General features: G+C 44.1%; 1 protein-coding gene across 1 annotated transcript; it reads right to left on the reverse strand.

Moving 5' to 3' along the window:
• Positions 1–7,904: 7,904 nt before the first annotated feature.
• On the reverse strand, positions 7,905–8,852 carry LOC130479613 (olfactory receptor 10V1-like). The gene has a single exon (XM_056852008.1). It carries the CDS (start codon positions 8,850–8,852, stop codon positions 7,905–7,907), a length of 948 nt encoding a protein of 315 aa, XP_056707986.1.
• Between the last annotated feature and the right edge of the window lie 4,934 nt (positions 8,853–13,786).

Here is a 13,786-nt window from a genome sequence, read left to right on the forward strand (position 1 = left end):
GAGGTAGATCAGACTTAGAGTTACTGGCCCAAATGTTCAATAACTTAAGCACTGGTTATTTAAAATAATAATATTTCCTTTGTTTTCCGTTCTTTAAATTATGTTCTTTGAAATTATATGTTCCTTAAATTATTGCACATTTGATTAGTTGTCTCTTTGAAGATAAGTACATGGTGATCAGAATTCTGTGAGCAGTTTTTTCCAGTGTATGTTCCACATTCTCAGCTTTTATTTCAGCCATTTGGGAACCCCTACCTATCCTTCAAGAAACCCATAAATAGGTTGCCAGCCTCCAGGTATTGAAAATAATGAACTTGGACCGCAAATATTTAGTTATTCAATCCTATGCAATCACTATGGCTAAACAATATAATATATAAGACAATAACACCCGTTTTGAAAGTAAGTTCAATTAATATATAATATAACCATTTGTTATTTTGTAATAATCAAATAATACTTGTTATTTCACAAATTCATACATTTCATTTTCCATGCATAGTTGCAGCTCAAATGTAAAAAAGTAAAGCAAAATGCTTGTTACTTCACAAGTTCATATGATGATTCTTATTCTCAGTTATAAGGTAATCAACCAAAAACGCTTGTTACTTCATAAGTCCATATAATAATTCTTTTTCTCCATTGTAAGATGACCAACCAAACCAAGACAGGAATCTGGTAAAATGTCCTGTTTCAAAATCAATTTTCTTCAGTTGGTGTATACGCAAGAATTTTAAAGAAAAAAGATTCTTCTGTTCATCTAAGTTAACGCCACCTGTGACTACTCAGCCTTTCTGTAATGCTGCCCTGGCGTTAAGCGTTTCCCATATAGCTTGAAAGTTTCTAGTTGTAGTTATCCAGCATAATGCTCTTGAAACATAGATTGTATAGCATGTGCTAGGATCCATGTAAGACATGATAAAGAAGTCGGTGAGTAATATATGTTACTATTTAGTATTAATTTTTATTTCAACATATTGAAGTTGCACTATGTATTAATTTTACAATAATGCCTGTAAAAATTTCTTTAATAACAGAACGTTAAATATATTTTAAATTTATTTTAATGAAGATGGCACAGAGTGCTGACCTTCTATATAACTGCAGCCTGGATAATTGAAATCCACAAAAGGAAAACAAAGCCACTTAGATGTCGAGTCTGTTTATGGGTTTACCACGGGACTAGAGCTCACATTAGGTTACTAGTCCATTTTTCACCATCCTCTGGCTGGAGCCCTGGAGGGTTCGCCGGGGAATCCGCTCCCTCGGGTCGGAGCTTGGGACGAGTTCCCCGTGGACCCTGACCTTCTGCGTGCTATCCTTGAGGAGGCACGTCAGACTCACACCAAGTCCACCCAGCTGGTCGGATTGGTGGTAGACCAGTGGCATCGACTAGTAGCAGCGGCCCCGTGGGAAACGCGGGAAACTGACCTCCTTGCCCAACACGAACTGTGGTGGCTGGACGCTTTATTGGAGGAGGCTCGATTGGCGCAAGAGGACTTTGCCCTCCTGACTCAATTAGTGACTGGCCTCGGAGTGTGCGGCGAGATGTGAGGAGAGTCGATGGCACCAGCCCGGGGGCTCACTTCCCTTTCCACCATGCCGATGAATTTCAAAGGCTTGCCAGTAAAATAGTGGACTGGAGCGAAGCCACCCGTGTCCACTACTTCAGGGAGGGCTTACACCCTGACATCCTGTCTTGGGCGTATATGCAGCGAGACCCGACCATGTTAGAGGAATGGATTTTACTGGCGGAGGAGGTGGAGAGCCCCCGCCAGTTCATCTCCCTCGCCCTGCGCCGGGCTAAGGAAGGAGGGCAGCGCCCCGACCTTGTGGGAGCTAGACCTCCCCCCTCCGCTCCGCGGAAGCAAGTCCAGTCTACGTTGGACCGTGCGACACGGTTCCAAAAAGGAGCTTGCCTCATTTACGGTGCCATGGGCCGCTTCGCAGCGGCTTGTCCTGAGCGACCAACTCAATGCCCTCGGTCGGAGGGTACTCCCCGCGGCAGAGGGAATGCCCGGAGAAGGAGCGCCGCAACGGATCATAACATCGCTCAGGGACGGAAGGCTCCCCCAGCTCTCCACATCATGGAAGCTGCAAAGGATTCTGCATCATCGGACCCACCAGGGTCCAGGATTACAATTACAACTGCCCAAAAGGAGGACAGCTCCACTTCATCCGAAGAAGGTGGCCATTGGAACACCCCTGCCCTGAATTTGGCATCTCCCCTTGAGCAGCCAAAAAATGGACAGGGTCTGCGGTAGATGGAGCGACACCGCAGACCACTGCAGGTGTTTCTGCACGTCCCAAAGCTCCACTAATGGTGAGCGATGTGTGCGAAACTGTATATCTTGATGTAGTTTTACAACACTACTGACGGGGTCCCCAAGTCAGGGTTAAGGCATTAGTAGACTCCGGATGCGCCTGCACGTTGTTCAATGAAGCCACCTTTAAGGGCCTTAAAGTGAAAGCCGTGCTTTTACCGGCACCGGTTCAGTTTGCCCAAATGGATGGCAGTGACTTCGGGGGGGGGGGTAGACCGGTGTACTGAAGGGGTGGCAATGGGAATTGGCCATCACTGGGAACAGATTCATTTCACTATAGCTCCCGGCATTCGTTACAATGTAGTTTTAGGAGTGAACTGGATTAACGGACACAGTCCTACCGTAGACTGGGCAGCCAAGACGTTAACGTTTGACAGCCCACAGTGCGAATGACATCGCTATGAAGTAGCCGTCAAAACCGGGGTGGGGGATGCCCAAAGCAGCATCCCGAATGCATCACCATCTCCAGCCCCAGCATCAGCGTTCCACCCAATTCGTCCTCCCTACCCCCTGAGTACCAGGACTTTGCAGATGTCTTTAATGTACAAGAATGTGATGTTTTATCCCCCCCCCCCCAGCGCCGTACGGACTGAGCTATTGAGGTGGTAGGGAACGAGAAACTGTCTAAAAGTAAAATCTATCTGATGAGCCCTACTGAAAGAGTGGTACTCCATGAATTTTTAAACAAGAATCTGGCACGGGGGTTCATCCGACCCTCTTCAGTGCCCTATTCCGCACCGGCCTTCTTTGTGCGTAAGAAAACAGGGGATTTACGACTGTGCATTGATTTTCGAAAGCTAAACGTGGTTACCAAACAAACGCTTACCCTGTCCCCTTGATTTTAGATCTTTTGGGACAACTAAGAGAGGGGCGCACATTTACCAAATTGGACTTGGTTGAAGCCTACTACCGTTTTAGGATTCGTGAAGAGGATGAGCCACTGTCAGCCTTTTCAAGTTGCTTTGGTATGTTTGAATTTCTTGTGATGCTCTTCGGCTTGAAAGGGGCTCCGGGGGTCTTCATGCAACTAATGCCAAAGTGAGCAAATGTGAGTTTCACCAAAAACAACTAAACTTCCTGGGCTATATTGATTCCCACCAGGCGGCCGCAACCCCCCCCTCATCCGAAGGCAGGAGGACCTGTACGGGCAGAGGTTTGACCGGCGGCTGCCCCCTCGTCCAAATTCGCTTGTAGGTGGGCCTGGATCTGAGATCGAGTTTGCACGGCCAGAGTTGGCACCAGTGTAAACTGCCCGGATTACTACAGCCCGGATTACTACAGCCGGATTACCACTGGACCTTGGGAAGTAATTGCAATGATTTCATGACTGATCTTCCCTCCAGTGGGGGGAAAACCATACTCTGGGTGATCACTGATTTGCTTTCCAAACAAGTTCATCTCGTACCTTGCGCAGGTATCCCCTCCGCCCCTAAATTGGCCCGCCTCTTTGTGTCACATGTCTTCAAATACCATTCCTTCTCACGCAAGATCGTGAGCGACTGCGGGAGTGTCTATGTACATAAGTTTTGGAAAGCTTTTCTGAAATTGGCGGGGGTGAAACAGGGACTGTCAAGTGCGTTTCATCCCCAAACGGGTGGTCAAACCGAACGAGTTAATGCTGTATTGGAATGTTACTTACGATGTTATGTTAATTACCGTCAGGATGATTGGGTGGACTTGTTGCCCTTTGCTGAATATGCGTACAATAATGCTGTCCATCAATCCACAGGATTCAGCCCCTTTCGAGTTGTGTATGGAAAAGAGTTCAGCCCTATTGGCCATGTGGATATTTCTGGGGAGGAGGGTGACACTGACGTGGCTAAATGGGTGCGCACGATTCAAGTGACTTGGCCTTGGCTCATTAAAAACTTAGAACATGCAATACATAAATACAAAGCCCAGGCTGACAAACACTGGTCCCCAGAGTGGGAGTGCAAAGTGGGGGATTTGGTATATTTATCCACCAAAAATCTACGATCCACCCGTCCGTGTAGGAAGCTCAGTGCCAAATACGTGGGACCATTCCCCATTGCTAGAATTACCAATGCAGTAACAGTGGAGCTTTCCCTCCCCAAATCTCTGCGGAGAATTCACCCTGTGTTCCACATCAGTCTTCTGAAGCAACATGTCCCCTCCCCACGATGGCACCCCGAGCCACCCCCCGAGGTGCCTGAGATGGTGGGGGGGGGAGGAGAACATTTCGAGGGGTCCAAAATCTTGGATTCACGTGTTCACCATGGTGCCTTACAATACCTGGTGCACTGGAAACATTTTGGCTCCGCCCAGGATGAATGGGTACATTCCTGTCATGTATCCACCCCCCATCTGATCCGGGAGTTCCATACTGCTTATCCCCACAAGCCCTCTACAGGGAGGTGAAGGGGGGTCTTTGGGGGGGCAGAATGTCAGGCATGGGTCTGTGAATGGTATGTAGTGGTTTTGCCAGGTGCTGGCCAAGGTCGCTGTGTTATGCCGCTCTTGGGATGTTTAGACTGTCTGCCGTGGGAAGATACCTCCAGCTCCGAACCTGCTCCGGGGAGAGAGGGGGTTGCCATGGTACCCTGAGCTGGCATGCTTTACTCCTTCTATATATGCCATGGGATGTACAATTGACCTTTACTAGTAACCTCTTGATTCTCAGCTTCTGCTACCTGTAGAGTATTCCTAATCAGCTTACGTTGGACTGTTGGTCTATCGAGTCTGTTTATGGGTTTACCACGGGACTAGAGCTCACAGAAGCTCAACATTCCATTACTGGCTGACAAATACTTTGTGTAACTTTTTAGTAAAGATGTCATTTTAACTGTCTGGGAGGCTAACTGTTTCACCGCTGATCATTTTAGCAGTAATGTTATCTTGTAAAACTGTCCTTTTCTTCCAGGAGGTATATAAAAATCTGTCTTTCATATAGTGGATGTAATAGTCCCTTGCTCTAAGCAGGGCAGCAAAACAGGGTGATCCACCGGCGTGACTCAGCTTTCTGCATACTTGGGTATGCATAAAGCATTTTGGAGAAGTAGGAGAGATCATAAAATGACCAAAATGAGCACTGAGCAACCATTGACCTCTAGCTGCCACAGAATGTTGGGGCAGTTGAGCATCAGTTAAGGGAGGGGAGAAAAACAGGAGAGAGAATAAATTGACCTGCTCCCACCTTTTTACCATGTCCTAGAAGGAGGAGGTTAGATGTGGAAGATGCACACCATGAGGCACACATCCAATTGCCACCCACCAGCCAATCCAGGATGAGAGGCGATGTGGATCTCTGGCTGGTGTGTGGCTTTTTCATTTCTCTCAGCAGCTATCTCTTTACAGTGAGGATGTTGTGGGGCATCACTGTCTTTCCCTAGACCCAAAATTTCTCTGAAGAGAACTTTTCATAGGGTAAAGCTTATTCATATCTCTCCAGTGATATAGAGCATTCTCTTAAAAATAGAGATGTAATGTTTTCAAATAATTATGTACTTTAAAAGTATGAAAAACTGAGTTTAAAATACAGTAGAAACAATATGAATTAGCCTTAAGGCTCATTGAAACCAAATGGGCAATATATACTTTTAAGGTAAAGGTCCCCCGTGCAAGCACTGGGTCATTCCTGACCCATGGGGTGACGTCACATCCTGACATTTCCAAGGCAGACTTTGTTTGAGGGGTGGTTTGCCAGTGCCTTCCCCAGTCATCTTTCCTTTACCCCCAGCAAACTGGGTACTCATTTGACCGACCTCGGAAGGATGGAAGGCTGAGTCAACCTTGAGCCGGCTACCTGAAACCAATGTCCATCGGGATTGAACTCAGGTCGTGAGCAGAGCTTTTGACTGCAGTACTACAGCTTAACACTCTGCACCATGGGTCTTATATATATTAAAGTGTGTGTGTGTGTGTATGTGTGTGTGTGTATATATATATATATATATACACACACACACACACTTTTAAAACCCACTGATTTCAGCATAGATTATATGCCAGTTAATAGATATATGAATAATTCCTCACGTCTATCAACATTTCATCTCTTCCACTCTGTGATGGCTGATCGTCATGCATTAGGTCCATGTCCTTATCAATATTTGTGTTTCAGTTCCGTAAGTGGGACAAGCAGGGGAGAAGAGGTGATTCAGTGTCTGCTAATTTTATTTATGTATTTAAAATATTTATTAGCCACCTTTCTTCCTTACAGGACTCTAGGCAGTTTACAGTATAGATAAAATACAAAAAATAGAATACATAAAATACATAAGAAGCAAACTTAAAATCACAATTCAAGACTGCTAGTAACTTAATCAAATGCAATCCTAAATAAAACCCTCTTTGGCTGCCTCCTCCGAGATCAGAAGTAAGAGGGCCAGGTGCACCTCCCTGGGGAGGTTGTTCCATAATTGTGGGGCTGCCACTAAGAAGGTCCCATCTCATGTACCCACAAAACAAGCTTCTTTAATTGATAGGACAGTCAGGAGGGCCTCTCCCTGTGATCTTAATTCTTAGGCAAGAACATATGGAAGAAAATGGTCCTTCAGACACCCCCGTCTCACACTATGTAGGGCTTTAAAGGTTAAAAAACAACACCTTGAATTGGGCTTTGGTGTGGATGGGAAACCAGTGTAATTGTTATAATATTGGGGTCACTTGATCCTGATAGCTGGCTCTGATCAGTAGTCTAGCTGCAACATTCTGTATTAGCTGCAGCTTCTGAACACTCTTCAAGTATAGTCCCAAGCAGGGCACATTGCAGTAGTCCGGTCTAGATGTATCTAAGGCATGGATCACTGTGGCTAGATCAGATTAAGTCAGGAAGGGGCACAGCTGACACAAAAGCAGAAATATGGGTGAAAGTGTTCCTAACCACAGCAGCCACCTGGTTTCTAAAGTGATTGCTGTGTCAGGCAGCAACCCCAAGCTTCAAACCTGGCTTTTTAAGAGAAGTATAACCCATCCAAGACAGGGGAGCTCTGAAGTCACTGGTCTGCCTTTCTGTTAATCCTGAGAACCTCTGTCTTTGCCAGGATTACATTTGCTAATAAGTAAAGGCATCTGTGTTAATTCCTCACTTGTGGAGGAATTCCTTATCACTGCGTGTGTGAATTTGTCACTGCAGATCAGAGATCAAACACTGCAGGCAGAGCTTTCATATAATCTCAGATCCACATTTTGAGCTAAGGCAATCCTGATGTGCAGGCTGTGAACCATCAAGCCATGGAATCTCTGAAGAACCCAAAGATTGAAATTTGGACTTTCTGCATGTAAGATCTATGCTCTTCCACTGAGCCATGGCTCAGTGGAAGAGCATAGACCTTACATGCAGAAAGTCCAAATTTCAATCTCTGGGTTCTTCAGATGCTGGAAAATACCTTTCTCTGCTTGAAACCCCGAAGAGCTGCTGTAGTCAGGGTAGACAGCACTGATATAATTGGACCAATGGTTTGATGGTATAATACAGCTCTATATGGTCATATGCTGAAACGATAAGTGCTTTGTGCACATGTGTGAATGAGCCATCAATCAGACAAAAACTGATCTGTGCTTGCCTTGTACTCTTCTGCTCCCACCATGTTGCAACACTGGTTGGTATGTCCAAGGCTGTCATTGGAAAAGCAGTTTTTTCCTCAAGGTTCTTCTCATTGCATTTTTTAACTCCTTGTTCCTCATGCTATAGATCAGGGGGTTCAATACAGGAGTGATAAAAGTGTAGACCACAGAAACCACCCGACCTTCCTCTGGTGAGTAGCTAGAGCTGGGACGTAAGTATATTAAACTGCCACAAGTGTATTGTAAAAGGACAACCATTAAGTGGGAAGAGCAAGTAGAAAAGGCTCGTTTCCTGCCTGCAATAGAGCGGATGCGCAAGATGGCCGTCACTATGAAGGCATAGGATATGCAGATTAGGAGAAAAGGGATGGTCAGTATTACAGCACTGATCATGAAGAGGGTAACCTGATGGGCATGAGTATCACTACATGCTAGCTTCAAGACAGCAGGAAAGTCACAGAAAAAATGATTGATCTCATTGTTGCCACAGAATGGAAGTTGCAATATCAAGACAGAGAGCTGAACACCAAACAAGAAGCTCATTGCCAATGTCCCAACCACAAGACTCACACAAACTGTCCAGTTCATAATGACAGTGTAGCGCAGTGGGTAGAAGATTGCCACATATCGGTCATATGCCATAACTGACAACAGGACACAATCAGCACCTCCCAAAAAGATAAAGAAGAACATTTGTGTGCCACATCCAACCAAGGAGATGGAGGCTTTTCTCACAGATGCAAGGTTGGCCAGAGTGAGTGGTGCAATGACAAAAGAGTAAGCAATCTCCAGAATTGCTAAATTAGCTAAGAAGAAATACATGGGGGTGTGGAGGGACCGCTCAGTGTGGACAATGAACACAACAGCAGAGTTCCCAAGGAGGCTGAGCAGGAACAAAATCAGGAAAGCCCAGAAAATCAGCAGCTGCATCTCTGGCAGAATTGAGAAAGGATGGAAGTGAAACTGTGTCATTCCAGTTTGGTTTCCATGTTCCAGTGCCATGTAAACTGGAATATATGATCTGGCACAGGATAAAAGAAGAGAAGACCAATTATAGAGAAGCCAATGCTACTCCCAAGATGTTTCATTTTTAAAATGAACCAAGTTGCTACCAGAAGGCAGAATTCACCCTTTGTACAAATGAAAATCTTGCTCTTCTAAGCCAGTATTTCTCTTTCTAATGAACATTAAATTGCACTGCACAACCATAACCCAGACTTTTCAGTTCATGCTTCTCAGACAAAGCATAAATGTCAGTGAATCGTTTCTACAGCGGTTTCTTGTGCTGAACCTTTCCTGGACCACTCTGTCATCACTTTCCCTATCTTTCTGTCTTTCTGGTACAAGTTTAATTTTTTTCTAACAGTATCCTTACTAATCCCTTTACTGAACCCTATTTTCTTCCTACAGCTTTGTCCAGTTCACATTTTTTAGACCAGATTTGCTTGGAAGGAAAGCTCCATTAAAATCAGTGCATCTTCTACATAACTGTGTTTGGGCTCAATTTGTAAGGTTAGTCTGAACAGCATCTAGTTCCCCACTGATATGTTGAATGTTCAATAGTCATCCCCACTGATATTATAAATGTTAAATAGTCATTACACTAGCACAGTACATTAATGTTATTATCAATTAGACTGAGTTAAAGATTGCAACAATGTGTTTTCTTTCTTTTTCATTCTTATTAAACTTAAAAATGCAAACATTGAAGACACAGAATTTCTACAGTGGACTTATATTTATAAAACTTAAATCCACATACTTTATGTATATACATATAGATGTACATACATGCACAATCTATAATGCTTTTTATATAACTAAACATTCCCATTTGCTTATAAAAATGCAGACCAGTTATAAAAATTAATACTTGATATTTTTGATGCATACCATCAATGAAGGGTTGCCAGTATTTATGAAAAGAAGGTTTTGTCACCTGTCAGCATCCTATCCATTTCAATCCTATAATTTCAAGCAGTTCCATTCCATTGTTTTCAATGGGATTTCATTGAGACTAACTTTTATTGGATTGTGCCCATTGTTGTTATATTAAGTCATTGTAAGAATAATAAGATGGAAATGGATAGAACTTACCACACTGTCACCATACACTTACTTAATAGTTTAAAGGGAAGCAGAGCCAGCTTGTTGTTCCTTATAATGACATAGAAAACTCAGGATGATAGGCCATTATCCATAATTTCAGTGTTGTCCCTTTCTGCAGTTGGAAACAATGAAAGTAATACAAACAATTGCATTAACATTATTATTACAGGGGGCCATACAGGCCATCTAGTCCAACACACACACACACACACACACACACACACACACACACACACACACCACCCTGCTCAATGCAGGATCAGCCTAGAGCATCCCTGACAAGTGTTTATCCAGCCGCTGCTTGAAGATTCTGTGATTCTGTTACCTTTATTTACATTCTACAAATATTCATGATTCGGCAATCAGGTAACAAAAATTAATTACATTTATGTTTATGCCTCTCGTTACACAAATATTCAGTCCTATGATGGGCACCTGAGAATTTATGTAGAAACATAAAATTGCTTCTCCTGTTCCTCATCCCTATATAATACCACTTCCTACCCAACCATCATCAACCCAGCAAAGGCATTCATCCTGAATATTTTTCAAATGTGTCGATTTTATTCTCAGTTATAGCAAATTCACCAACAATGGCAGATACACTGTTAAAGTTCTTGCAACACAAACATCAACATTCTGATCCATGTTCAAACATCTACCACACAACCAACATTATTTGTTTGGGCCAGTTGTAGAGGATTTTACCTAAATAGAGCTGAAGTAATCCTTCTTTTTTTGTTGTCAAATAACATCTGACTTATGGCGACCCCATAGGTTTTCTAGGCAAAAGACATTCAGAGGTGGTTTGCCATTGCCTGCCTCTGCATCACGCCCCTGGTATTCCTTGGAGGTGTCCCGTCTGAATACTTGCCGGTGTCAAGGCTGAGAGTGTGTGACTGGCCCAAGGTCACCCAGCAAGTTTCCATGGCAGAGTGGGGGTTTGAACTTGGGTTTCCCAAATCCTAGACCAACACCTTAACCACTACACCATGCTTGTTCTATAAATCCTTCTTAACTGTTGTCAAAAATAATGTCAGCAGTCTCTTGCCACAGCTCTTAAAAGCTCTGGCACTGAAGTATTTACATATCTTGCAAGGTCCTTAGGGAATGAACTAATCCCAATGCCTCAGTCAGAAAGGTATTGAAAAATATTAGTTGCTTATACACATTGAGTAGACAGAGAAGAAAGACTCTTCATGGCCATCATCAAAACTGAACAGATATTCATAGAATCATAGAGTTGGAAGGGACCACCAGGGTCATCTAGTCCAACCCCCTGCACAATGCAGGAAATTCACAACTACCTCCCACCCCACACGCCCAGTGACCCCTACTCCATGCCCAGAAGATGGCCAAGATACCCTCCCTCTCATCATATGCTTAAGGTCATAGAATCAGCATCGCTGACAGATGGCCATCTAACCTCTTCTTAAAAACCTCCAGGGAAGGAGAGCTTACCACCTCCCGAGGAAGCCTCTTCCACTGAGGAACTGCTCTAACTGTTAGAAAATTCTTCCTAATGTCTAGACGGAAACTCTTTTGATTTAATTTCAACCTGCTGGCTCTGGTCCGACCTTCTGGGGCAACAGAAAACAACTCGGCACCATTTTCTACATCTTTCTTAAATTGTGGTGCCCAAAACTGAACACAGTACTCTAGGTGAGGTCTAACCGGAGAAGAGTAAAGGGATACCATCACTTTGCGTGATCTGGACACTATACTTTTGTTGATGCAGCCCAAGACTGCATTTTTTAGCTACCGCATCACACTGCTGACTCATGTTCAGTGTTTGGTCTACTAAGAACCTAAGATCCTTTTCACACACACTACTGCTCAGACAAGTCTCCCCCATCCTAAACATACACAGCTCCTTCAACCTTTCCTCATAGGACTTGGTCTCCAGACCCCTCACCATCTTTGTTGCCCTCCTCTGGACATGTTCCAGCTTGTCTACATCTTTCTTAAATTGTGGTGCCCAAAACTGAACACAGTACTCCAGGTGAGGTCTAACCAGAGCAGAGTAAAGTGATACTATCACTTCACGTGATCTGGACACTATACTTCTGTTGATGCAGCCCAAGACCGCATTTGTCTTTTTAGCTACCAAATCACACCGCTGACTCATGTTCAGTGTTCGGTTACTAAGACCCCAAGATCCTTTTCACACACACTACTGCTCAGACAAGCCTCCCCCATCCTATAATTATGCATTTGATTTTTCCTACCTAAATGCAGAACTTTACATTTATCTTTGTTGAAGTGCATTTTATTAGTTTTATTAGTTTTAGCCCAATTCTCCAGCCTGTCAAGATTATCCTATATCCTGGCTCTGTCTTCTACCATATTTGCTACCCCTCCCAATCCATCTTCTACCATAATATTGTCGAAGGCTTTCACGGTCAGAGTTCATTGGTTCTTGTAGGTTATCCGGGCTGTGTAACCGTGGTCTTGGAATTTTCTTTCCTGACGTTTCGCCAGCAACTGTGGCAGGCATCTTCAGAGTAGTAACACTGAAGGACAGTGTCCTTCAGTGTTACTACTCTGAAGATGCCTGCCACAGTTGCTGGCGAAACGTCAGGAAAGAAAATTCCAAGACCACGGTTACACAGCCCGGATAACCTACAAGAACCATCTTCTACCATATTTGCTACCCCTCCCTCTGCAAATTTAATAAGCATCCCCTCTATTCCTTCACCCAAATCATTTATAAAGATGTTGAACAACACAGGGCCCAGGACAGATCCTTGAGGCACTCAACTAGTCACTTCTCTCCAAGTGGATGAGGAACAATTAACAAGCACTCTTTGGGTGCGATCTGTCAACCAGTTATACAGATCCACCTAACAGTAATAAGACCTAAATCACATTTTCCCAATTTGTCAACAAGTATATCTTCTTCAACAAGTATGTCTTCCGGCATAGAAATGCAGAGACAGGAAAAACAAGGTATAATTTTAGAAATGAAGGAGAATTTATTAGGTAAGTCTTGGTCGCTATCAAGTTATCCTCAGGTTTATATTTTTAAAATTACCCAACATTATAGTCTTTCCAGATCCACCCAGGCTGGTCAAATTTTTGTTCTTTCAAATTGGTCATCACTACATCAGAACCTATGCTCCCCTTTCCCAATTCAAAAGCAGGAAAAATATTTATTCATTTATTTATTCATTTCATTTGTACCCCATCTTTCTTCCCAAATGGGATCCCAAAGTGGCTTACATCATTCTCCTCACCTCCATTTTATCCTCACAACATCTCTGTGAGAGAGAGTATGACTGGCCCAAGGTCACCTACCAAGCCTCCATGGCACTCAAATCCAGGTCTCCCAGAAACTAGTCTGCCACTCTTAATCATTACACCACACTGACTCCTATAGCTGGAATATGAGCCACTCCCACAACATCCCTAGCAAAGTTGTAACTGCCTACCAATCATACTAATGGATAGGGTTGCCAGGTGCCCCCTTGCCTCCAGTGGGAACTTCATGGAAGTAGAGCTGGGGGTGGCAATCTGTGTGCACGGCGCGATGATGTCTCTTCCGGGTTTACTCCAGAAACACCGGCATCACATGGGATGCTCTAGAGCTGTCACAAGAACATAAGCAAAGCCAGGCTGGATCAGACCAAGGCCCATCAAGTCCAGCAGTCTGTTCACACAGTGGCCAACCAGGTGCCTCTAGGAAGCCCACAAACAAGACGACTGCAGCAGCATCCTGCCTGTGTTCCACAGCCCAATTTTTGGGTGGGAGAATGTTAGAGTGTCCCCATCCGTCGTGATGCCGGCGCTTTTGGAATAAACCCGAAAGTGACGTCATCATGCTGTAC

This window comes from Euleptes europaea, chromosome 6 (assembly GCF_029931775.1).
Source record: "Euleptes europaea isolate rEulEur1 chromosome 6, rEulEur1.hap1, whole genome shotgun sequence".
Lineage (NCBI taxonomy): Eukaryota > Metazoa > Chordata > Lepidosauria > Squamata > Sphaerodactylidae > Euleptes > Euleptes europaea.

Excerpts from the sequence above, each read along its gene's own strand:
- LOC130479613 (XM_056852008.1), bottom strand. The coding sequence starts at position 8,852 with ATGGCACTGGAACATGGAAACCAAACTGGAATGACACAGTTTCACTTC.